The sequence below is a fragment of the Pygocentrus nattereri genome, chromosome 4, assembly GCF_015220715.1.
Source record: "Pygocentrus nattereri isolate fPygNat1 chromosome 4, fPygNat1.pri, whole genome shotgun sequence".
Lineage (NCBI taxonomy): Eukaryota > Metazoa > Chordata > Actinopteri > Characiformes > Serrasalmidae > Pygocentrus > Pygocentrus nattereri.
Window position 1 is genome coordinate 29605091 of NC_051214.1, and position 25803 is coordinate 29630893.

A 25803-nucleotide genomic window follows, 5' to 3' on the forward strand; every position below is an offset into this window, starting at 1 on the left:
TTAGGTTTTGAACTTGCGGTTGAAGGAATAGGCACCAAGAGATACATTTTAGTTAGCCTCATTTGCCTGTAACCAAAAATACAGAGGTGCCAATGTCTAGGACTCCTATTACTGAAGGAGATCTGGGTTTGGCAAATTATAGAAGGCAGTTCACTCAGGAATTATTATGTTAGCAGATTTAGCAAAAACTATAGACATTGCAGATAATTACTCAAATTACAGCCCCTCTAGGTCTCATCCAGCTGTTATAAGGCTTTAGTATAGAAGCAACATAACACTGATATGATCTTGTAAATGGCAAACTGAAACTCATTTTGCCTGAGTGCTCCAGTAAATGCCTGACTTCGCAAGCTATATCATACTGTCAGCAATGTCACTGTGATGTACACTCAGATAGAACGACAATGTCATTTGACCCCAGAAAGTGTCATGACAACATAATTTAAACAATGACATACTGTAGATGTTACATCACCTTGGACATCTCTTACTGTCTACTTGCATTTTTGCCACATATCATTTATTTTTTGCACATTTTATTTTTATTTTTATCTTTAACAATATCGGCTGCTAGAATGCTGTATCAACCAAGTACCAAGCTGCTGTTCTGGCTGCCACATCAGTGACTGCTATGCTCATAAATGCTAGGCTATCTGCTAATATGTAATAGTAGGTTACATCCTGCTTTGCATAACTCTGCATATTCTCAGTAACATACTATCTGTACCCTGTTTTGTATTTATTGTAAGGCTTTTGAATTTACTGCACTGTATTATCTGCACTGTTTACTGTAATGTGCAGCACTTGTGTTCCTGTGCTGCTCATGGTCCTGGAGGAATGTTGTTTTGTTTCACTGTGTATATTAAGCTTGAACTTAATATTAAGCTTGAACTTGAACAAAGCTGGCAAACACAAACTTTAGACAAACAGAGCATATTGGAATAAGTGTTTAGAAAAGGTCTATGTCAGTTGTCATAAATGGCTTATGTAGGTGTCGTGTCATTACGAACACAGCCACATACCAAGCATCTTTATGCCATCATGGCAAACAAGTTTTCTTAATATAGTACAGTTTGTTTCTATGACTATACAGTGAAAAAAGTACTAACTGAACTAACAACAAATTACATTACATTCAACAAGTGATATTACATCATCATCATTTAGTCTTACTGTTAGCTTTGTTTTTTTTTTACCTATTGTGTTGCACCACAGTTTTTCACCTTAGATGAAGTACTTCTAGGCTTTTATTTGCTCTCAGGGTGGGGGTTGACAGGTGAGTTTAGTTTACCTTGCTGTGTCCTTGAGAGCAGGTGCTGTGCACTGGGCTGAGGACTGTGGCCCACGTGGGAAAAGTCATACATGCTCTTCACTGAAAGAATACAAAACAAAGCCGCTTGTTAATTCATATATGAACAAAACCAAACCTATGCTGTGTACACTGTAAGACAAACAGTCATATATAAAAGTTTGAACACCCCCAGTCAAATTGCTTTGTTTTGAAGATTTGAGCGAAAGTAAGCTAAAACATGCTTTACACGGAACACAACTTATGGCAATTGTCTGCATTCTTTTCATTTTCTACAATTTATATTTATTTGCTGAATTAACATAGTTGGAAAAAATAAAACTTAACATATTTAATATACTATAACTTTTGTACATGCCACATTTGATGCTTTTCTCCACAATATGTTAAATTCAGCAAATTTACAGTAAAAGTCCAGGATTTTGTTCCCTGTAGAGGACATGTTAACTTATTATCACTTAGAAAATCAATAAAACATGTAACACAGGTGCTCAAACCTTTTAAACTGTCTATTAGCTTTACTAATTGATTTTAAAGCCATACAGCACATCATTATACTAAGTGTATTTTTCAAAGCCACAAAGGCATTGTAAACCTTGTTGTTTACAACTAAGTTTACCATAAACAGTTAACAAAAGCAATTTCATACACAGTTTCTCATTTTTTGCTTTCAGGTTCTGTCTATGCACTTGAGGTACACAAAATGCTTCCAACATCATCCTTCATATTTATAAAGGGGCCAATTGAAATAAAAAAGTAAGCAATGCAATAGAAGAACCACTTTTAATTCCTTAAAGAGCCTTTCAGTGCATGGTTCTTAAAACAGGTTTGTAAATAATATGTGCAAGAACCTTTGTAAGATTTGAAGAACCTTTGTAAGGTTTAAATAACCTATATATCCATAATAATATAATAATATACAACCGCCAATTCCAATGAAGTTGGGACGTTGTGTAAAACATAAATAAAAACAGAATATGATGATTTGCAAATCCTTTTCAACCTATATTCAATTGAATACACTACAAAGACAAGATATTTAATGTTCAAATGGTTAAACTTAATAGTTTTTTGCAAATATTCACTCATTTTGAATTTGATGCCTGCAACACGTTCCAAAGAAGTTGGGACAGGGGCATGTTTACCACTGTGTTACATCACCTTTCCTTTGAACAACACTCAATAAGCGTTTGGGAACTGAGGACACTAATTGTTGAAGCTTTGTAGGTGGAATTCTTTCCCATTCTTGCTTGATGTATAACTTCAGTTGCTCAACAGTCCGGGGTCTCCATTGTCGTATTTTGCACTTCATAATGCGCCACAGTATTCAGTTGAATATAGGTTGAAAAGGATTTGCAAATCATCGTATTCTGTTTTATTTTTTACACAAGGTCCCAACTTCATTGGAATTGGGATTGTAAAATAATTCATATATTACCATAACATATCACATATTACTGATGGCTTGATTTGTCAAGTCTTTTCATAAACAATGCTTAAGTCACATAAAAGTGAATCTAATTAATAGTGGCACAGTAATGATTCAGCTGCAGCAGCTTCTGAATTTCTAGACACTCAGTGATGCACTCAATAAGCCTTCACAGACATGCTGTCAAAGAAAATTTCTTCAGAATAAAAAATAAGAGGAAAACCTCATCAGAACACTCATGTTCCAATAACTCATGCAATAAGACTTACCATAAGGCGTAGGAGGTGACACTGGAAATGCAGGTGTTGATGGAGGCTGATTAAGGTCCACCCATAGAGATCTGTCAGTCCGTGGAGTGAATTCTTCATAGTCCACAGTGTCACCACCATAAAGAGCCCCGTACTGTTGAAAAAATACACATACATGTTTTCATACACTGTCAGGATTAGGGATGTGCACGGATTCATTCACTCAAATACGGAGATGACTGTTTGTTATGTTCTACCACAGGAAAATAAAGAAAGACCAATAAATCAGTGAAATGCCTATTTTATGTCTAAACAGGACTGCAAAATGTGACAAATGTATTCGTATTTGCGAGTAACTAAGTGCATTATATTACAACTTTGATTAAACTTTGCTATGCCTTAATGTCAATGTGTTGTCAAGGACATATTCAGTCACAATGTGACTGAAAATGCAGAGATAGCATAGCTGGCTTTGGCGCAGCTGTATCACTACTGTATCACTACTAACACTACATCCCGTACTGTTTTGAAGTATATTGCTCTACGTGCTGCTTCATTTTTGTGCAAAAAACAGAGCTGTAAAAAGGAAAGACTACAGTTCTGCATTCATTTTAGCTGAAGCCCCGTATTTGGTGTTGTTTTTTTGCTACATTTTTTTGGAAAGCACATCCCCAGTCAGAACAAGGGATCATACATAGTTTGTTGTCCAAAGAAAAACATGTATCTCCATGCTGATTTTTACTGCTCTACGTAAACTGAACATGGTTGCTGTCCTTTACACTGTGTAAAAATTGATGATGAATAGACAAACAGAAATGTTCCAAAATCATTTGTAATAAAATGACTTCACATTAACTGAGAGTAAAAGTTAAGAATGTTTTTGTCTTCTCCTGTAAAGTTAATATTTGAGATATTTGTTTGAATTGCATATATTATATATATATATATATATATATATATATATATATATATATATATATATATATATATATAATTACCTAAATGTAATAACAATGCTCTAACCATAAACCTAACCCTAAAGGTAATGTAAAAAATATAAAGCACATGGATGTAAAATTATTCAGGTGGTTTGTCAAAAAATCTGAATAACACAACATGGTGTGTGTGTGTGAGTGTGTGTGTGAGTGTGTAGTGCACCTGGGACAGTTTAGAGAAAGCAGGCTTGGGTAATGGCTGTAACAGATCACCAGCAGGACTCCTGTATGCAGACTGATTAGTGACATCACTAATCTGCCTACTGCCTATGCCTGAGAGCCAGAGAGAGAAAGAGAGAGAGAAAGAGAGAGAGAGAGAGAGAGAAAGAGAAAGATAAGAGAGAGACAGAGAGAGAGAGAGAGAGAGATTTAATACCCATGTCATGAATTCCAGAGTCTACACTGATTGTAAGCTCCAGGGGGAAAAACTGCCTCTTTATAGTAAAATCCCAACGATCATCATGATCTGAGATCTGATTTTTTTTTACTTTTTAAGTTGCCTTTGACATTTTTCTCATAGTAGTATGATAGCTTGAGTAATACAATCTCTTTCATTCTGAGCAATTTCTAGCATGGTCGTCATTTTTCCAGTGATCTCTGATATTCTTTTCAGGACAGAGCTGTTTTACTGGTGTTCATCAGTCGCCCACAGTCTTTACCCAGGAGCACTCCTGCACTGCACATATAGCTTAATAGCCTGAAAAGCTGAATCTGATGTGTTGGAGCAGGGAAAACACTAAAATGTGCAGCAGGACTCCAGGATCAGGATTGGAAAACATTAGTTTTTCATAGATTGAGCAGCTTAGTGCTAAAGCAACATCTTTTGGGACAGATGGTCACAAAAATATGTCTTGTCTAGAAATGCACAGAATGGGTTCTACAGTCTAATACAGCATCATCATGTCAGCAGACTGAACTCAGGCCTAACTCAGGCATACTGTTGTACAATGTCTCAAAGATACTTAGCAGTATGTAGCATTTGACACATAGGTTAAGTGTAAAATCACTGTAATGCATGGTCTGAAGTGACATACTGGTGAGAAAACATGATGAAAAAGTATGACGATGTTCAATAAAATTAAATTAGTAGCAAAATAAATCATAATGTACAATTCTTCCACCAAGCAATATACTTATAATAGTAGTAATAGTAGAGCACGGTAATAATAGTACACTATGGCAAGCAAAAGTAATAGCAGACTATTGCCAAGCAAAACAGATTTCTCACAGAGTGTTTTGAGCAATAAGTCACTTGAGACATTACAGTGCATAACAGTGATTTACACTCAGCATCATGGCATCCCTTAACTGTCATAAACCATGGAATCTTGTGGATTACTGCTTTATTCTGACCACCTCAGAGTCTGATAGCCTCTGTACAGTAACAGTGGACTGTAACTAAGCTCTTATGATGTAAACCAGGTGCATTACAGATGAACATTGATTTTTATGGTTCAGATCCTCTAAAGTCATGAACATGATGTGATGTATTCAGCGTTTTAGAAGTTCATACCACCAAAACGCTCCACTGACAGTGACACAAAGAGGTGAAGAAAAGTAAGTCTGTAAGGTATCTTTTACTTCAAATGCATTCCTGAGCTCTTACACAATACACCTTCAAACGCGCATACACACATAACAGGATGTGTGCCAGAGGACACGTTACAGTAATGATATGCTGCATATTTCAGTCAGGAGTCTTTTTCTCTCAGTCATCTATATGTGAGTGCGAGAATCACTGAATGAGGAAGGGAAAATCCCAGACATCCTTTCAAAAGAACCCCTTCATTATAAGAACCAAGATCAATGCAGTGGATGTTTGACTTTATGCAAACGTATGGACTCCACTGGTCAAATTTTGTAAGTTTAATCAGAATCAGAATCCTTTATTGATCCCAGAGGGAAATTGCATTTTACTAAGTGAAAATACCTGCCTTCTCTACAAAGAACACATTTCTGCACATTTTAATGCATGATTACTTGCTGTTTATATGCTGAATTTAACATTGTGTAAAAAAAAAAAAAAAAGCATGCAACTTTTTTACCCACTATGTTAAATTCAGTTAATAAATAAAAATTGTGCACTAAAAAAAAAAGGCAAGTTAAGTTTGTTCTCTATAGAGGATATGTTAACGTATGTTCACTTATAAAAACGACAAAACAAGTACCAACCCTGGGGTTTTCAAACTTTTGCTTCAACTAACGTGCAGATATAACCTGTGTGAGCTTTTTTTTTTTTGTTTTTTTTTTACCCGACTTTCCCACCAATTTATTAGTCTCCAAATCCACCCACTAGTTAAGGCTCCCCCAGTCACACAATACTACCAATGCTAGGAGGAAGAAGCAGAGGAAAGCACCAACCGCCAGATCTGTTACGCCAGCTAACAGATGCCTGCGGTCACTAGAATCGCGCTGAGTGACGGTGGGTGAAGAGGGGCCATCCTACCCACCCAGGGAGAGCGAGGACAATAGTGCTCTCTTGAACTCCCGGCTACGGATGGCTGTAGCATCACCAGGGATCAAACTCTTGGTCTCCTGATGATAAGGCCAGCGCTTAGACAGTTGCGCCACTCAGGAGCCCCAACCTGTGTGTTTTTAAGCCTTAAAACTGTGCTGCAGGCACAATTAAAGTTTAACTGAAGTTAAACTGATAGGAAGTTTTGGAGAACAAGGTTATTTTCCAGTGAATTGCTTATTGTACTTTCCTTCAAAGTTAAACTATTACTCAGCAAAACTGCACCGTGTTTGGAGTTAGAGCTGTCTCTCAAACTATGGACTATGGCTGGACCGGATACCTCCTAAAAATAGGTGCTTTATGTCATCCAAATATGACAATGAAAAATAAACTGATAAAGACTTCCTACTGTAGAAAAACACAGTGCCTAAATAAGCCTCTTAACACACTTTTTCATGATTAGGGCATTTTTGTTTTGGTAGATGTCATGACTTCTGCAAATGTTTAGCAAAGATTACAAACTGTGGAGTGCAATGAAACAATACTTCTCACGGAACGTAACAGAAAACAAGGACAAAATCCTATTTAGCCGTCCCAAAGTGAAAACTATTTACAATGGGTTATTAATGTGTTCTGAATATTGTTATTCTTCATAGAATTCTGAATTCGCTTTTCCCTGTACATGCTTGCTTTCCATAGTGCTTCATCCCATTTCAGCAGCACTGCTGTGAGCTGCATTAATAAAGTATCCTCAAAATTGATTTTGCTATTGTAGCTAAGCTGAGTCATTAGCTAATTACAGCTAATGCCAGCTTTGGGCTAATGCTAGGTTACTTTGCTGTCTGATTATCTTCTTTGTCATCAGACTCATGAGTAACCTGTAGCAAGTGTAGCTTAAATGAGTAACTCCTATAGCCAAGCCGCCCAGTGTTGTCCACTGAAAAAAGGGATGAATTTACTCCGTTCAAATAGATCATTACCATGTGAATAACAGCTTGTCAGCACATCAGCACAATTTTGTCAATAACTGTGTTTATGTAATATGTGTTTCATGTGCAAATTATTTAGCGATTCATGTATTTGCAGAGTAAATTTAACGCATCACTTCTAAATGATTTTAACCTCTTCAATTCCTACCGGTGGTTCCAAAACACACTTCGCCATATTCTTCATAACTTTTCAATTTCATAAGCTACATTCAAAAGGTGGGTGTCATATGAGAGCTGGAGCTGTCTTCTTTCCAATCAAATAGATGATGATGTCATTTTTAACCATTATAAAGAATATATAACCATTAACCATTATAATAAAGAAGCTGAACTCGGAATTTTTTGTCTACTGAAAGTCGACCCATTTTTCCACAAATCTGGGCTATAAACTATAAACAGATGGCGTTTCTTCAGTGATAAACTCTGTAAAAACTATTTTTGTAAAATAATACAAAGAGTGTCAAAGATTTTTGGCTTTCAGCAGTAAATTGTAAGAATATAGCAATATGTGTAGATCATAAAACACACTTTCTGTTAAAACATTAAATAAATAAATAAATTTACATTTATTTCACTGAATAATTTGCCTTACAATTTGGTCATGTAAATCCAGAAAGACAAACCAAAATATACCCTGGTCAAGAGGCCTTGTATTTTTCGTGCTTATGTTTACCTTACATCCATAGACATGCATTCATTTTGCAGCACAGAGTGAAAGGACCAGTATGGCAGCAAAGTGGCTTTACTTTGCTAATTATGTCATCAGCTTGTCTCTAAGTTATATCTATGACTGCAACAGCAGCTCTAATGCTGAAATTAAATGTTATTGATTGAAGTAATGTAACCTATTAGAGTTTAAAGTTTTGTAATCTTAAAAAATACATAGCTACATCAGCTGACTTCATGATTTTGAGTATGAGCAGCACAAGCATGCAAGACAAAACTTTCCACTGCTTTAAGACAAACGATCTGTTAAAGCATCATGCTCATATGAAACTGATGCATGAAGATCTGTATGTACAACATACTGGACAGGTTTTGAGAACGGCATCTCTGATAGGAAAGGGCTGTTTGACTGACAAACTGGCAAATCAGCCAGTTATAGGATTTGTAGTTCAATGTGACCATCACAAAATTAAATAATTAATTAAATAAACAGAAAACCTGGCAACAGATAAAGTGGAGTAGCAGTTAGCAAACTTACCACCTACTGTTCCAAAGAAAATTCTAGAATACAGGATAGCATGAATGTTTTCTGGTTATAGTTCTGTGGCTGTGTCTTGCTGTGACAGGCTTATTTATAAAGATGCACCTGCTTCCTACAAGCACTGAGCTGGTTAAAAAACCGTTTCATGTTCATCGCGAGCTCATGGCAGCATGAACAGGCAGAGCCAGATTAAATTCTCTGTGGTAGGTGAGGTTCTGAGAGCTGTGGTGATTTTAGCGTGCAGTTTACATCAGACACTCTGTGCACCTCTATGGGCAGAGTGCCTGAGGCTGAAACTTAGGGGAATACAACTAAACCTCTTCTGCAGAATTAGTAGTCGTGCAACCCATGATTCATAATGATTTACGTTTTTCTACCCCAACACTGGTCACCACACTACACAATGAATACACAAAGGAATCTTGGATCCAGGAATGAATTTCCACTGAACGTCTAAGGTGTTAGCAGCTTCAAGCTCATGGGGAGGCTGAGAATGTGATGAATTTCAGTCATATGGAAAGTGCACATTTCCTCCAGTATATTTATGAGGAGTGTAGCACATGTAATTGAGACGAACATGTTATTTCAACACAGTAATGCTAACAATGCTACTATGTCAAGTTTAAACAAAGAGAACATAACGTCGTATGTAGACTTCACAAAACACTCTGGATCTGGATGTTTACACACTTAAATGTGCTCGCACACACACACACTCACACACACACACACACACACACACACACACACACTTACACAATTAAGCACATGCAGACACACGTGTACACACACTTCTGCTTACTCAGAATTACTTGTGGCTCACACAAACGTGGGGGAGTTTATTTTGCTTAGCTTTACCTGCTCAAGGCACCAGACAGAGGCCCATTATATATGCGTGTGTGCAGCCATAACTTAAGTCCATCCCAGCCAACATAAGCTTTCCTCATGAGTTAAAAAAAGCACAGAGTGAGGCTCCCTATTTTGCGCACATTCAAACGTCTAGTAGGGTTTTTGATGTTCCAAGTATTTGGTCAACGGGACTACATTCACTGTTTCCATTGTCCCAAAGAAGCCCAGCAGTTTCCAGTAAAACTCAATGAAGGCCTACTTATGTCCAGAAGCTCCACTTGGCATAAAATGACTTCAATAAACAGTTTAGTGTTACGGTCAAGAGCCGTGCATTTCTGAAGTCAGTTTCATTCATAAAGTACTGTGCAAGAGTTGTTCACATTTTAGGACCTATTCCTGAGGAGTTTAGATATAAAATAATCCACTTGCAGAAGGAAGGGGAAAGTCAAAAGAAAAATGTATGTGTTTCCAAAGCTGGAAAAAAATATTTTTGAAAGACACAGAGAAAACGGGACTCCCAACAACCATGCAAGATCGGACAGACCACCAAAACTGTCACCATAAGATAAACAGCACTTAAAGCTTTCCCCTTTCAGAGAGAAAATTGAGCTCCACGTTTGCTCCAGATCTGAATAAACCCACAAATCTTTTTTTGGCCATCCTTCCGCTATGAGAAGACAACTCAGTGCTGTGGGTCTGAAAGGATGTGTAGCTGCCAAGAAGCCATTACTGAGAAAACAGACCAAAAAAAAAAAAAAAAGCAAATCTGCAAATCAAAGCTGCTGGTGTTCTCTGAACAATGGACTGACCACCCCAGAGTCCAGACCTCAACATCACTGAATGTGTTTGGGTTTATTTGGATCGTGAGAAGCAGAAAACCCAACGAACTTATAAGACTGAACTTTGAAGGTGTGGGAAAATATCCCTACAGATTTCTTTAGAAAATGGAAAGAAAGTCTCCTGAACAGAATGTGGTGCTGTAATAAAGGTAAAGGGTGGACATACTAAATCATGAAAAACATGATATTATATTTAGTTGTCGTTATTATATTGATATGTTGTTGTAATTTTCTGTTGCTGCTGCTGTTCAAAATCTTAATTTAAGATTAGAATTACATTTCTAACTGTATTGGAAGTGAAATAAGTAATATAGTTATCTTATGTATAGAGTTTATCATCTACAAACAATAAATAAATAAATAAATAACCTTGTATGTAAACTAGTACATTAGGCCTTGCAATTTGTATACTGAAATATGCAGCTTTAACATGTAATAACAGTCTAAAAGGCTGTGTGATGTACTGTACACTAACTGTTCAAATATTGGTTCAAAATAACTGTTTTGACATTCATGCCTTTTCATTCTCTGTGTTGTTTGGAAAGAACTCATTCAAAAGCAGCTTTGAGGCAGGAATTGCTCCTACATGCACATGCATATAAAAGAGTGAGGACTAATGTGCCTTGAGAGACCTGCACTGAAAGACGCATAGCTTGTCATTGCTTTAAACAAATGTGCAAAAGACATTAGTGTGCATGTGTGACGCCATGTAGCAAAGAGGAAATGCAGGAACGAGTAATTTGTCTTTAAACAGCAATGTTTAACATGTTAAAGGTAGTTTTCATTTTCAGTTTTCATATTTCATATTCTGGCACCTTCAGTTGCAAAAGTATGCTTAAACATGCCTGGACCAAATGCTAAGCAGTATTGATAAAATGCAAGATATTAAATATCAAAACACTTTTAAATTTCAGTTTCTGTATTTGCTGGCACCTTCAGTAGCTAAAATGTGCTTGAACATGCCCAGAACAAACGCTGGACAGTCTTGATAAAATACAAGATATTAAACATCACAATATTCGACATGTATATTACAATCTCATATTAGATATTACACAACAGTTAGTTCTGCCATTCTAACTGTGCCGTTATTTCGCCATAACCACATTTTTTTTCACAAACAGCGCACACTTCACTGAGATGACGTTGCTAAGCAATGACTTTGACAGCTGTAGCCACTCAAGCCATTTCAACATTTTTACTTCTTACTTTGCCACAAACAGAAAATGGATACTTTTAAGATCACATCTGATTGACAGCCGATTTGGTCAGACTCTGAAGATGAGACTACACTAAATTCCCAAACTGTCAGTTGGTCTGTGTGGAGCTGAAGAACGAACTGCTGGCTGTGTAAAGTCAGCAGAGCTCATTACTCAGACGTAGCAACAAGCTGCTTGTTAAGGAACTATAATTTGGCGGAAGGAACTGCGAACATTAAAGCATATTAAATGCCACGATCATGGCCCAATTTATTCATTTCTTACTTTATTTATTTAACTGTTGCATAAAAGCAATAGAACCTTATTGTGAATTCTAACCAAAGAGAACACAAAGTTCCAGAAAGAAAACTTTATATTTATTCTGAATGTTTTTATGAATTCTGAGCTGTTTTCAAACAATTGCATATATGCTGTGGTTAAATGTTTGGTCCTAGACACCATGTGTGAAGTGCAAAAATAGAACTAAACAGCACTAAAAATAAACTGCTTTGCCAAAGCAGGAAGTCACTACTTCAGTAATCAATCAATCTAACAACTAACAAAGCAAAAATCAGTACCACAGAGTGACACTAATAGCGACAGTACTACTGACAATACATCATGCAGTGTTAACTGGTCCTGAAAGAATCTTACCTGATTTGATGGATTTTGCTTGTCCAGGTGAATGGGCAATTCCATTAGTGTGCAGAGAGGCCGAACGAATTATGTGACCTCTGGCACGTGTGGGCACTGGTTCAAACTCAGGGTCCAGGTCTAGGATCAGTTGGTTGAGCTGCTCAATTGACTGGTCAATATCCAATGCGAGGGAGGCAAACTCATCATCCTTCTCTGCCTCGGATTCCTTCTCCAGAGGGTCACTTGTGCTATGCGTTGAGTTGTTCCCACTGCTTTCATTGTGCCCCACCCCCACTTTCTGCTCCAATCTGTCTGAGGAGGGGTATATGTAAGGATCAGCAGAGACTAGCTGCTGTTGCCTGACCCACATGTGTGTCTGAATCCCACTGGACACTGAGGCATGTGGGTGAATACGTGTAGAGGTTACTCCTTGACTGTACACTTCATTCGAGGCTGGGCAGACCCCATCTCCAACATCCACTGATCCAGCCAATGATAAAGAAGGAAGGTCAAGGTCTGCTTCTTTAGAGTTTATAGCAGCCCTGCCATTAGCAGAAAAGCCATTTTCATCATCTAGAATATCAGTTTCCCGCTCTGTGGTTGTAGTTTCACCATTCACATGAAATGCAATGTCTAAATGGTGTGACCTTTCCTCTATTGCTCTCTTCTCTCTGTCCAGGGCAATCATGAGCTCAGTGGTAATGACCTCCAGATGGGTTAGCTCACCCTCCATGTTGTCTACAGTAATGGCTCTCTGGAGCTGGGTGCGCTCCTCAGGGCTGTGGCCACTCTGAATTCCAGCAGCTGGTCCTCCTGTCCACTGCGAGTTACTGGACAGCCCGGAGTCACTGCTCACAGAGGGGGCGCGCTCACTTGGCTGAGCTGGGGGATGAAAATTGGAGAGAATTAAAACAATTGGCTAGTTACTATTGAGGTGTAAAGTGCATCTGATGATGGAGATTCAACTGAGTTGATTTTGGATTGTTATAGTTGACAAGTAGTCATTAAGTGGTCTTGTGTCATTAAGAAAGTAATACAAAAGATGCTCTCAAACTGCTGCGATTCAGGAAATATGCATTGAAAGTGTTGCTTTAGTTAAAGAACATCAAAATCATTTACAGAATAAGAATTTGTCTTAATACGTTAGGATGTATGACATGCTAACATGTTAAATAGACCAGACAAGTACACAAGATCCTGAAATGAATTAAAAAGGGAAACACAGGACATAAAAAATACAATTAAAATAGAAACAATAGATACAAAATTGCCAAAGTATGAAAAGAGCCAAAAAGCAATGGTTATGCAAATATGTATAATATTATGTAATATAATCCAGTATTATTTACAATATATGAGAATAATAGGAACATCTGTACTGTTAAATGTAGGTATACTTGATTTCATCAACACTACTTGATTTAACTGAAGATCCACTAAACATGTCATGTACTACTACTACATGTTTTCAACACATCTGGTTGTAAGAGTACCTTTAATAACACTACTACTACTGCTGCTACTACTAAAATTAATATTTTTTTATAGTTTAATATTGTTATTAGTAGTAGTAGTAGTAGTAGTAGTAGTAGTAGTAGTAGTTGTCATGGTGACAGAAGGATTGCTAATAAAAATGAACTAAGATGTGCTTATGTAGTTAAAAAAGGCAAACTTGGGGGAAAAAACAAAAAACATATTTGGTATTTCCCCGTATTTCCCTTTAAAGCAGGGGTGCACAACTCCCATCCTGGAGGCTGGTGTCCTCCACCTTGTTGTCCAAATAACCACAGTCTTGTGATTAACCTGCTCAAACACATCCGATTACACTCATTTGTTAATTGCTAGGTTTAGTGGGTGTGTTTGAGTAGACAAACCTCAAAGCCCTCTAGTACCAGAGTTGTGCAGCCTTGCTAATCCTAAAACATTAAGTAAACTAAATGATACTTAAAAACAAAGAGAACTTTTTTCCCTTCACCTCACTAGTGTAGCTGAAATTCTTGGTGTTAATAGTTCCTCTAGTCACATCAGTGTGTGCTAGAGACATCACTGATTTGTTACCATGTACTAGTATCAGGTCAATCAAATTTTGGTCAACCAAAATGCTGGATGGGATATTGGAAGGAAAAAAAGAATGAATCTGACTCTAATACTCTAATGTAATGAATCTATCCTGACATAGCACTCAATCACTATGTAACATGATGCCCATCTTAAGGGAAGTGCTTAAACTGAAAATAGCATTTTAAAGCCGAGTAGTTTTTAAAGGAGAAATACTGGATCGCTACCAAAACAATAAAACTCAGTTGTGGTCAAATTAGAAATTTAATTTACTGAATCATTTCCTAAACAACTGTACTTAACATTGAGTTATTGTTATGTCATAGACATACCCTAGGTACTGATGCTTACTCTAAGTAACCATGGTGACATAGGTGTGTTGAAAACCATCTCACACCTGAAGTGTCTGTACTTGCTGATGTACGCTTCCACTCTTACTGTACAGTGTGTCAGACCACAACGTCTAGACGTGCAATGTCAACATACCAACAAAGGGTTGCTAACATGTTACTCATGACACACACACCCTAGACAGGCTTTGTCCAGATTCGCCGTGGTGTGACCACCACATGGCCTTGCTAAACCAGCACATCAGTCATGCAGCAGCAGCTGAACACTGATCAGCCCTGATAACATGTCATCTCTCTCTCTCTCTCTCTCTCTCTCTCTCTCTCTCAAAACCACACATACGCTGACTGCACTGCTCAAACTGGATACCACCAGCAGTGTCATGCATGCAGGCTGCACAAAAACACACACACACACACGGTTCAGCTCTTTATCACAAACTCGCATCCATGTTTCTCTATCTCAACATGTCTAGACTTAAAAAACAGCCCTACCAGCTAAGCTCCTAACTCTCCAGAGAGGGACTACCTATACTACGCTCACGCGCAAACAGCATTCCAAACTCAGCAGTTAATCAATCTGTTCCATATGTTGGGCTACACCACACAGTGCATTCAACTCTGTGAGGGACTTCTAAGAAAATCTACTTTAAAGATTACAAAATAAGACCACCAAAGAAAGTCTATATCAGTCTGAACTGACTCAGGTTTGCTATCTGGAAAACCTCTGCTGAAGGTTTTGTGCTTCTTTTGAGGATTATTCTAACAGCAACAGCAAACAGGTGAAATGTATAAATTGACAGCTCATGAAGGTTTTGGGTATCATTTTATTTGAATTACTTATTTGATTACCTTTCTAAGGACTTCATAGCATAAGCATAACCATTGAAATATACATTTCAATAGCAATACGTCTTTTTAATTACAGAACAAATGTACATCAGTTATAACAAGACAATAAATGTTTTATAAACGAATGTCATTATGAGTGCCTATCAGTTCTATAAAACTAAAATGATGCTAAAATGATAAGAAAATATGTATCAAAACAGCTCAAGGTTGATCTTAATTAAGCCTTGCCCTTATGAGTTTTATTACTTAGGAATGACACTTCATAACACAGTTATAAATGCAACAACTGTCCAACACTTTAGTTTAAGGCCCCTCATGTCAATGCTATTTAATGTTATTTACTTCACAAAACAATCAACATCATCTTGCAAACATTGCCATAAGCTGTCCAGGAATATCACCGCCTTCCAAAGATAAACATGGATCTCCAAAATAGTTTATAGTACTTTATATTAGTTTATAATAGTTTATATATAATACTTTACAGAAGACAATAACTTTTAATGTAAGTTAATGTAATAAGATTTTTCCCAAGAAATTCTAGAGAACTTGTTCAAATAACAGAAAAATAAAAATCGACAAAAAAGGAATAATTTTAGGATTTTTTGGACAGTTATGATATGCAAATATTGCTTTATTAATACATTATTCAGTGATTATGCATGTGTTATAAACTATCTTTGTAGCTAAACTTCAAATAAAGTGTTACAATATTTTCAATTTGCCTAAGAACTGTCCATCTTGATCTCAAATGCATTATGTAGTGTCACTGGGTTTGAGAAAAATGCTTTTGTATTGAATAAATTATATTCATTATAATTTCTTCAGGATAGAAGTGAAGCATAGGTGATTTGATGACACAATTCTGTGAGGTTTATCTTCAAAAACGTCACAACTGTGTGCTGCAAACTCATGACTACATCCCAAAAAAACATTTTTTTCTGGATCAGAGCCCTTAATGTCTTCACTAAAAACCACAGGTATAACAATGTTTTGAACTGGCATGAAATATGTGAGACATTCCCTGAGCTAAAAAAAAAGGGCATTCCCTTTTATCCACTGAACTCTGTCTGGTGTGCATTGTGGTTTTGCCTCAGTGCGCTCTAAATCAGTGGGTATGAGCAGTGAGATAATGCTTTGGCTAGTGTGTGAATTTCTCCATGTGTGCCCAAAAGTGGCTGCATTTGCTGGTGAGGGCTAAACACAAAATATTCACACAACATCAAAACCCTGTTATACAAAACAGATGCAGCCAGGAGAGACCAGAAAGAGGAAGAGAAGACTTATTAGTGCAGTTCAAAGCTCCACTATGTTGGCCCTAATATCACAGGTTACATCTAAAAATGTACATTACTATGAAAATGTCTGTCTAATTTTCAGTCAAAAGAGACATTAAGCATGTTAAGCCATTAAGTTATTCATTTTTCACAAGATGTTCCTGAGAAGATAAGATATGGAATGGAGAAAGTCGTAGAAATATGAGTAGAAATAGGAGTTAAAAATGTATTAAAAGATATAAAGGCAAAACCTACTAGACCACCAAAGCTGTCACTACCAGATTAGAGTACTTTCATCTTTAAGAGAAAGGAGAAAATTAAGCTCCACTCCTGCTTCAGATCTGAAAAAGTCACAGGTGGTTTGAATTACTTGGATTGTGAGAAGCAGAAAATACAACCAACTGCTAAGACTAAACTTTAAATATCCCTACAGATTTCTTCAAAAAGAATGGAGTAGTAGATAATGTCACAATTAGTGTCGACACACAAATTGTGACATTATAAAAATATGATATTATATTTAGTTTTAGTTGTTTCTAATGCTGAAAAGCAAATAACTTGTACTTAATGCAGTTTTTAAGACACTTAAGTGGTGGTATAATGCAGTAGGTAACACTTCTGCCCTCCATGTTGCAGACTAGAGATCAATCCTCCACCTGGCCAAGCACTTTATGCCATAACAGTAAGACTACCAACACCACCTTTACCTACCTTTCTAAAATGGCTGAATTGTAAGTTGCTCTATATTTATAAAATGAACCCTTGTGTTTTGTTGGGGTCTGTGGAACCCAATTTCATTTATTGTTATTTCAATCTCAGATTTCTTTGTTAATTTTCTGTGAAGACCATATCACTGCTGTCATTTTTCAGTTTTTGACATAATTTGAAAATGCCTGTTGCTCTTTATATTGTCTGTAAATAATGAATGGACCAAAAGAAACGGCCCAAACTGACTTGGGGAAAAAAAATCTGACTTATATTAAAAGTGCAATAGGTTTTTTCCATTTCCTCTAAAGTTAACATTTTGGAGATACAAGGTTTTGTGCCGACAACAGCAATAGACACACCACACTGTACATCCCACTACACATTTATGTTACACATGTGGTGTTGGGGTGAACCCACGGGGAATAAAAGTGTGGAGGTGCTGTGTCCCTTCACTCTGCTCTCCTCCTACATGGCCTGGTGTTTATGTGTGTAAGTGTTTGTATATGTGTGTGTGTGTGTGAGGGTGGACAACATGGACAGGCTGCTGACTGGCTACAGCTGCGAAAGAAGACCACTTGTGAATTTTTAAACATCTGGTATTTTTACATAAATTGTTATGGCTATATTGACTTAAAAAAACAATAATGTAGTGGGTCCATCAGACCACCGAGTAACAAAAACATCAACACCACACAAGGGTTAAATAAATGAATGGTGGTCTCAGACTTCTGCACAGTACAGTATAAACACCAACAAGCAAATTTATACAGATAGAAAAATCACTGTAAATTAGTTCCGTTCCTTAAGAGTTGATGATATAAATACTCTCCCATCTGAATATGATCTTTAGTGTTGGACGATGAAGAAGAATAAGAATAAAAACAACAACAACAACAACAACTCAGACACTCCTGTACACACACCTCAGCAAACCAGTAAAGCACAGCTACCAGAGTCTCGAGAGACAGAAATCCAAATAATAGGCATGCATGATAAAAACCCACAGCTGGCTGGTGGGACACACGCACACACACACACACACACACACACACACACACACACAAAACCCCTTTTTCATGATGTCATCTTTCACTGCACTTTTCCCTATGTGAAAACCTCAACTCCAAAATGTACAAGAGCCCTGACTAATTACACTAAACACTCCAAAATACAGATAATATTACAAAACAATGAGGCTGGATTATAAATATCCACAGAGACCCCTCATTATGTTTATTCTCATTTACTGAATTATTGTATGTAGCATCTTACTAACACATTCAAACCACAGTGTAATATCAAATTCCTCAAAGCTCAGCACATCACTGTTATTACATAACTATGAAAGCACTATAACTCATTATCATTCCTACTGTGTTGCTAAACCCTAGAAATGCTGCAAATTAGTAAATCAACATTGATAAGCCAGACCCCCCTCAATAAATAGCAATTTAGGTGTATAATAAAACACTACATCTGAATACAGATGATAAAACATTAGCATTCATTTAAAAGTTAACAGCTCATGACATCTAATGTACACTTCCACATTCAAACTAATCCCAGATCATATTCATTAATGATCTACACTTATAATCACTGCTCTAAAATCAATGCTGTTATCAAATGCCTGAGACTTCATAGAGCATGCGTCTGAAACGAGCAGCCAGGACAACATGTGACTGACTAGACGTGACAGGAAAATGAGTAAAAGGAAAAGAAAAATTAAAATTATTAGAAAATTGAAGCCATAGGTCCATAGGTGACCATGAGGAAAAAGAAAGCAGAGGGATAAAAGTCTGGAGGTTCTAACCGTGAGATCCTGCCGGTGACTCGACCGTTTGGGTCCATTCTCTCTCTCTTCTTTTTCTGCTTCTCTTTCCTCCCTCAGTCTCTCCACACAGCTTCACGCAGCCTGCATTCTTTACTATGAGGTGATAACAGCTCCCCTGGGCTGCCTTTTCTTTCCTCTTCTCTCTCTCTCTCTCTCTCTCTGTTCTCCTGTTGCTTCACTGTGCTCTAATATGTTCCCTTCTCTCCCTCCCTCCCTCCCTCCCTCCTCCCTCTTCCCTCTCTCTCTCTCTCTCTCTCTCGCTCTCTCTCTCTCTCTCTCCACAGGTAACCCTGTGTGGTGCCTCTCCTGATGTATGGGTGGATCCTGGCTAAGGAAAGATTATTCCATTCTGAGTAGCCAGCAGTCCTCGGGACATAAGTTTTACACACACTCTCTCCCTCTCTCCCTCACTCTCTCACACACACACACACATATGCAAGACCTTGAGCCGTCCAAATATGGTGGAGTGAATGTAAACACGAGGGTGGAGCTACATGAGGGCGGAGAGAAAGGGGGTGTGGAAAAAGACAAAGAAAATAAGAGAGGTAAGGTAGTAGCAGAGAAAACGCAAAGTGGATAAGAGAAGAGAAGAGAAGAGAAGAGAAGAGAAGAGAAGAGAAGAGAAGAGAAGAGAAGAGAAGAGAAGAGAAGAGAAGAGAAGAAAGTTTTATGCAGCTCTGAATAATCAGACAAACAGCATAATTACAGGCAAAGGCTACGGCAATTCTATATTTATAAGAGTGTGCATCGTAAACCCGAAGTCAGGCCACTCACATGCTCTTAACATGAGGCATCTCTAATTACACGCCAGTTCAAAATGGAATCACACAACCAGATGTGCATCAACCCTAAATCACTGCCCTCTGACAGGCTTACACACAACCTTGTTTTTATACAATGTTAGGACATGGGAACATACACAAGTGTCATATGGATTTTATATATATATATATATATATATATATATATATATATATATATATATATATATATATATGTGTGTGTGTGTGTATGTACACACACAGCTGCTATCAGGTCAGAACAAAATGTCGCATCTCCATTTTTGTAATTTTTTAGTTCTTCACATAATTTTTTGTTAATAATTAATAGGACATAGTTGTCCTAAACATTGTGTGTAAACTTCATAATGAATGGACCCACAGAAATGACCCAGAAGTCTGGTTCATATATGGTTAACAATTCATTAATTTAATAGCGCAAAGTTTTTCAATACAAATTATATTAACAGCATAACAAATTGAGTAAAAACTAGAATCTTGGAAACATTCATATGAATTTCTTAGTATCTGGTCTGTCCCTCTTTTGCTTCAATGGCAGCATGTATGCATGGCTGGCAAAAGCCTCTAATGAGTAGATTAAATTCCTCAGAGTCGTCTGAACACGTGCTTCAGTGGAAGAGATAAGACTCCAACAATCTGAACCTTTTCTACAAAAGCTTGGCCAATGTTACAAATTTGCTTTAATTTAAATAGTCACCTAAGACAGAATGCAGAATCTTGAATATTTGTTCTTAATTTTATTTGTCATAACTTTTCTTTCTTTCAAAATTTTATGCTATTACTTTTCAGGTTTAAATGCAAAAAATCCCAGATTTTCAGAGTAATCTCAAACTTTTCTCAGACTAATCCTGAACCAAACCCTAACCTTACCTCAGTCATAAATAAAAACAAATGGTTTTACACTTTCAATTTTAAAGCATGAAATGTAGCTTTTGTCCAAAAAATAAAAATAAAAAATTACCAAAGATAGGGCCATTTTGCAGGCTAGACCATTTTTTCTAGTCTTTACTACAAAGTCAGGACATTCTGCCCTGCAAATGTATGAAAACAAAGACACATGCACTCACACATACAGTCTGATGTTTGGATTTGTTTTGCAGAAAGTGGCAGAGAAAAACACTCAGCCTTTAAATATCCGGTCTGGCATTTCCTCTGTCTGGAGGCCAGAATGAGTCCAAAAATGCTTCAATCCCAAACACTCACTCAGCTGTATACAGACAGCATGGAGTCTCAGGGCTATGAAGTCCTGGTGGCCTGATGGGGACTTGAACTTACAGCACCATGTGAGCAGAGCAAAGCCTCTAATCACAGCTCTAAAGGTGCCAGTGCTCTTTAACCAAGCAGCATGGGAACTTCCAGACCTCACAGCGCTCAGGTCAATCACGTTTCCGTCCACAATCAAATTAAAATGTCTTTTTTATTTTGAGTTCTGTGAGACAATCTAGCAAGGTCAGATTCAAGTCAGCAAAGCAACACCAACGTGACAACATGTTGTTGTAACTTCCACGTCATTGTCGGCTAAAGAAATTAGAATATTGTGGTAAAAAAGTAGAAGTTCATTAAGAATTGGTAGATGTCCTAATTCTGATGTGTTTTACATTTATAGTTCTGCAAATAATCAAATTAATTCAACTTTCCCATTAATTCAAAATGTAGTTGATCAGAAGATGTTTTATATCAAAAGTTTTCAAATATTCTTTTTAGGAAGTTTGGAACCTGCTTGATCATATCTTATCTGGTTCTTTGAACCTGTGCTTTCTCCTCAACAGTTCACTTACTTCAGTACAGCTGAGGTTTACAGTAATCAAAGCACTTCGCTTCAGTCAGTGGAGAAAACCATGACAACACCGTAGCAACACTGAAGTACCCTGGTAACCAGCACGTCTGGTACAGTGCAGCTTAGAGTCTCAGGTCAACAGCAGGTTAAATGTACAGTAGCACACAGTGCAGAATCTCTTTACTACTGCCAGCCATTAGTAGGTCTAGTGTAAAAGTCACCCAGAGCAGTCTAGTGTAACTGCATATTTTCCTATACACATTCAAACTCTTACATTAACTCAAAAGCATGAGTCAAGGCTTTAAGTTAATGGAGGTCGGACGCAATGACTGGTTACATGATAAACACTGTTTCCTTGCACAATCATGGTAACCTTCATATCACAGACCCAGTCTGTTGTTGGTGGCTTTTTGTTTTTGGTGAACTAAATTTGGCTTCTCTGCTATCATGCACAAAAGAAAGCCTGATTATGTCTTTGTTGTGTCTTAAATCCTTAAAAACCACAGCTTTGCTGTGAACATTCACTGTTGGGAGGTCCCATAACTGCAATGCAAGAGTGAGACACAAGAGAGAGAATGAAATCCTGAGTATCATCTGATACTAATACCATTCTGATATGTATTTTCAAGAGAGAAAAAACTACTACTAAGCTTTGCACATGCACATACATTTTTGGGTCATGGGCTCAAGCAGGGGTGTAGCCATAGAAAGGCCTGGGTAAGCGTGGCCCTATCCAGATTCATTCAGATTGACAAGCCTACCCAAGCAAATAGGAAAAGGGCATTTATTAAGCTGAATTTTGTCAAGATAATTAAATTTCATTTGTTTTCAGTGACTGCTGTCAATGTATTATGGCTAATCAAAATCACTGTAGTCTCCGCATCATTCATAAATGAGCAAAAGATAGCCCAATTGACCAAACTCATACTAGGTCTTATTTTCTAAGCCGCTTGATCACTGATTAGCAACTGTTGCTATCCGCAATTTCCACAAGCCATTGGTTGCAGTATTGCTTGTGTTTACATGAACGTAGTATTCTGCTCAATGTGTACACAGTCTTGCTATCGTTTTGTATCACTATAGGATGGAAAGGTTGGAATATGCAGGTTGATGACTGCATTGCTGTCAGCAATAGGCTACAGCTGATATTATGACATAGAAGGACAGCCTATAGAACAGCTATTATATAGCCAAGTATATTGCAATCACTCTTAGCAAGAGAGTTTCAGATAAGAAAAAACAAGTGCTTTCTTGAAGAGATTTAGTATTTCAGCAATGGGATTACCAGTGCTGTGGTGATGACAGGCGTGACTGGTCAAAGATCTGAGGGGAACCAAAGGCAGTTGGTACTACACCAGAGGAGGTGCCCAAGGGTGATAAATAGAGAGCCCAAGCTGTATTTCAGAGGCTGAGCCTCATCTCACTAGACACCATTTAAAATACAGTTATTATACACATGGACCAAGTGGCCACCGAGTGGGCACCAAACTCCCCTTGGACTGGCTGTCATGTCTACTACTCCACAGGACAAAATACACTGCTAACAATGACGTCACACAATGCCAGTATGTACTATTTCAGGCTAGATTTGTCACCAAATTAGAATCATTGGATTCATTCTTTTTTCCTTGAATACATGACTCAGTGTTTTCTATCAAAATTGTCCTGTTACCGATAAATACTGATGAGCCATCACTATATGACATAAAAAAAGACAAAGGTTCAGTGATTGCATATCTAAAACAGTAGATGCAGCTGTATAAGTCCGAATTTTGTTTGTACTTTTGTTCCTTTTTATAGATAATATGGTACACAGTCTGAGATCTATATGAGCAAGTACAGAAATTTTATTCCTTTAAACAAATATTTGAGATGGAATCTTCCTTGATTCCATGAACATATGCTTTATCTTTATCTACTTCCATGCTCAATGCATTTAGAGTATGCAAATAGGTCCCACTGTTTTATTTACTGAAAATATCTGCTTTCCATCACACTGTAAATGAAACATGCCTCTACATGAATGGCACACCAACAAACACTGCCAATGTCCCTGAAATACTGGTGCTGAAGATATTTCCTCTCAGTAATAACATCCTGAGACCTCTGGCAGTGGATAGTAAGAAGTGGTGAGAGAATGAGGAGAGGACCACAGGAACTATACACAAACAATCCATTCTGTTTGCAGCTAATATGTTTAGTTACTTGAAGGAATTGAACAATTTATCTTACAGATTTGTTTCCAAAGACCCTAATGTGTGTTGGCTGAGTCAGTGGAATGTTTGTGGTTTCAGTACCTTCTGCTGCAATGTGCTCGTATGAGTCCCAGTGAACGAGAGGATCCAGAGTGTCATAGTCAACAACAACAGCAGAGCTATTCCTCCAGCCATCACTGCCTGTATATAGAGAGAGTGGCCAACATCAGTATCACAGGAGCTCATAAAAACAAGATACTGTGCCATGTCAGGCTGTTATAACTAATTATACTAGTAATTGAGTAAGATACTAATTTAACAGTTAATCAAGTAACTATTTAAAAGGGGGCTAAACAATATTGTCATAATATTTATAAAGTTGCAAACGAAGTCATTCAGAATGGTTTTATGTAAAACCAGTGAACCTACATGTCTTCTGTGTGTTCATACACAATGTTAATGGTGAAACAGTAGTGAATATGAAAAAGTTCGTTTTCTCTTAGACAATTTTGCCTTATGATGCCCTGCATGTAATGAAGGAATTGTCTCAGGCATCATGCACTACAACTATAAGTAGTTTTCCCATATCTTGTGTGTGCATTTACATTTATCAGCAATATGAATGTGTGTAGGTTAATGTTTGCCTTAAGGTTAAATATTTAGCATAGCATACACAATGTTCAACTTCCTGCTACAACATGATAAATTAAAATGAATTACAGTGGCCAGATATCACTTTAAAGAAGTATAACAAAGAGAGCTATTTCTCCTTTTCACCCATTCTCTTACTCTATATTCCCTCTACTGGACACTGAGTGGAACAACAGTCCCAAATTAAGGAAGAGTTCTAAATAGCACCTCTTATATTGATGTCTGTTCTACAGTATCACTATTTAGAAGAGTCTGATCAAATGAATGTACCTTGAGGAAAGCCTGGAATTCTCATGCTTTCTGAAAACAGTACCTCCACCTCTCCATTCTCAGTGAATCTGGGATCTAGTGTAGAAAGAGTTGAACGGAGTTAAATTGTAAACAGAAGAGCACGTTAACCCGTATAGTATTATGTGGCCTTCTGCTAAGCTCTCTTAATGTCTCTCTTGGGTCCAAACTACGTCGCACTCTCACATATTAGACGGGGTCTGGTTTTATGTTTTTGGATTGCTGACACAGGTGTTAAATCGTGCACACACCACTGGTATAATCACCATTGAGAAGCACTGCCAACAGAATAGGACACTCTGGAGCAGCCCCACATGAGCCTAAGGTCACCACGTCCAAAGCCAAACGTTAGCTATGGTTATAAAGCTGTGTAGCATTGGGCTGTGGAGCAGCAGAACTCTGTTCTCTGTAGAGTTGGAGTAGCATTTTTGATCCAGAATTAATCCGCCAACTTTAGAACCGAGAACAGAGTTTGCTAATGCTCTTGTGGCTGCAATTAAATTCTCACACCAATGTTCAATCATTGGTGTAAAATTCCTCTATAAATACCTTTGATTCCAGAAGAAACTTTGGATAAGTGCAGGTGTCTACAAACTACATATATATATATATATATTGCTCTGAGTATCATTTGTTCCTGTGGCATCAGAATAAAAGTATCTATGGTACAGGGCCTAGTCTGGCCTGCTTTCTTGGAATGTCTTCCCACAGACCACATTACTTTAAAACCTGCTATTCATCCAATTTGTACTTCACAATCCGATGATTCATTCAAACATAATCTAACACTAATCTTACGCTGGTACTGTATTAAAGGTTACTGTACTTTAGCCTTAATATAGTGTTTTAAATTAGTACTGC

General features: G+C 37.4%; 1 protein-coding gene across 1 annotated transcript in view; it reads right to left on the bottom strand.

The window, feature by feature from the left end:
• Positions 1–25803, bottom strand: part of si:ch211-191a24.3 (tensin-3) — a 74323-nt gene that overhangs the window by 26772 nt on the left and 21748 nt on the right. Inside the window, exons 11-16 of the mRNA XM_017689164.2 lie at positions 24925–24999; positions 24106–24204; positions 12174–13037; positions 4145–4254; positions 3008–3140; positions 1292–1372 (exon numbers count right to left, since the gene is read on the bottom strand). Of these exons, the coding sequence (XP_017544653.1) occupies positions 1292–1372; positions 3008–3140; positions 4145–4254; positions 12174–13037; positions 24106–24204; positions 24925–24999 (1362 nt within the window). The remainder of the gene's footprint in view (positions 1–1291; positions 1373–3007; positions 3141–4144; positions 4255–12173; positions 13038–24105; positions 24205–24924; positions 25000–25803) is intronic.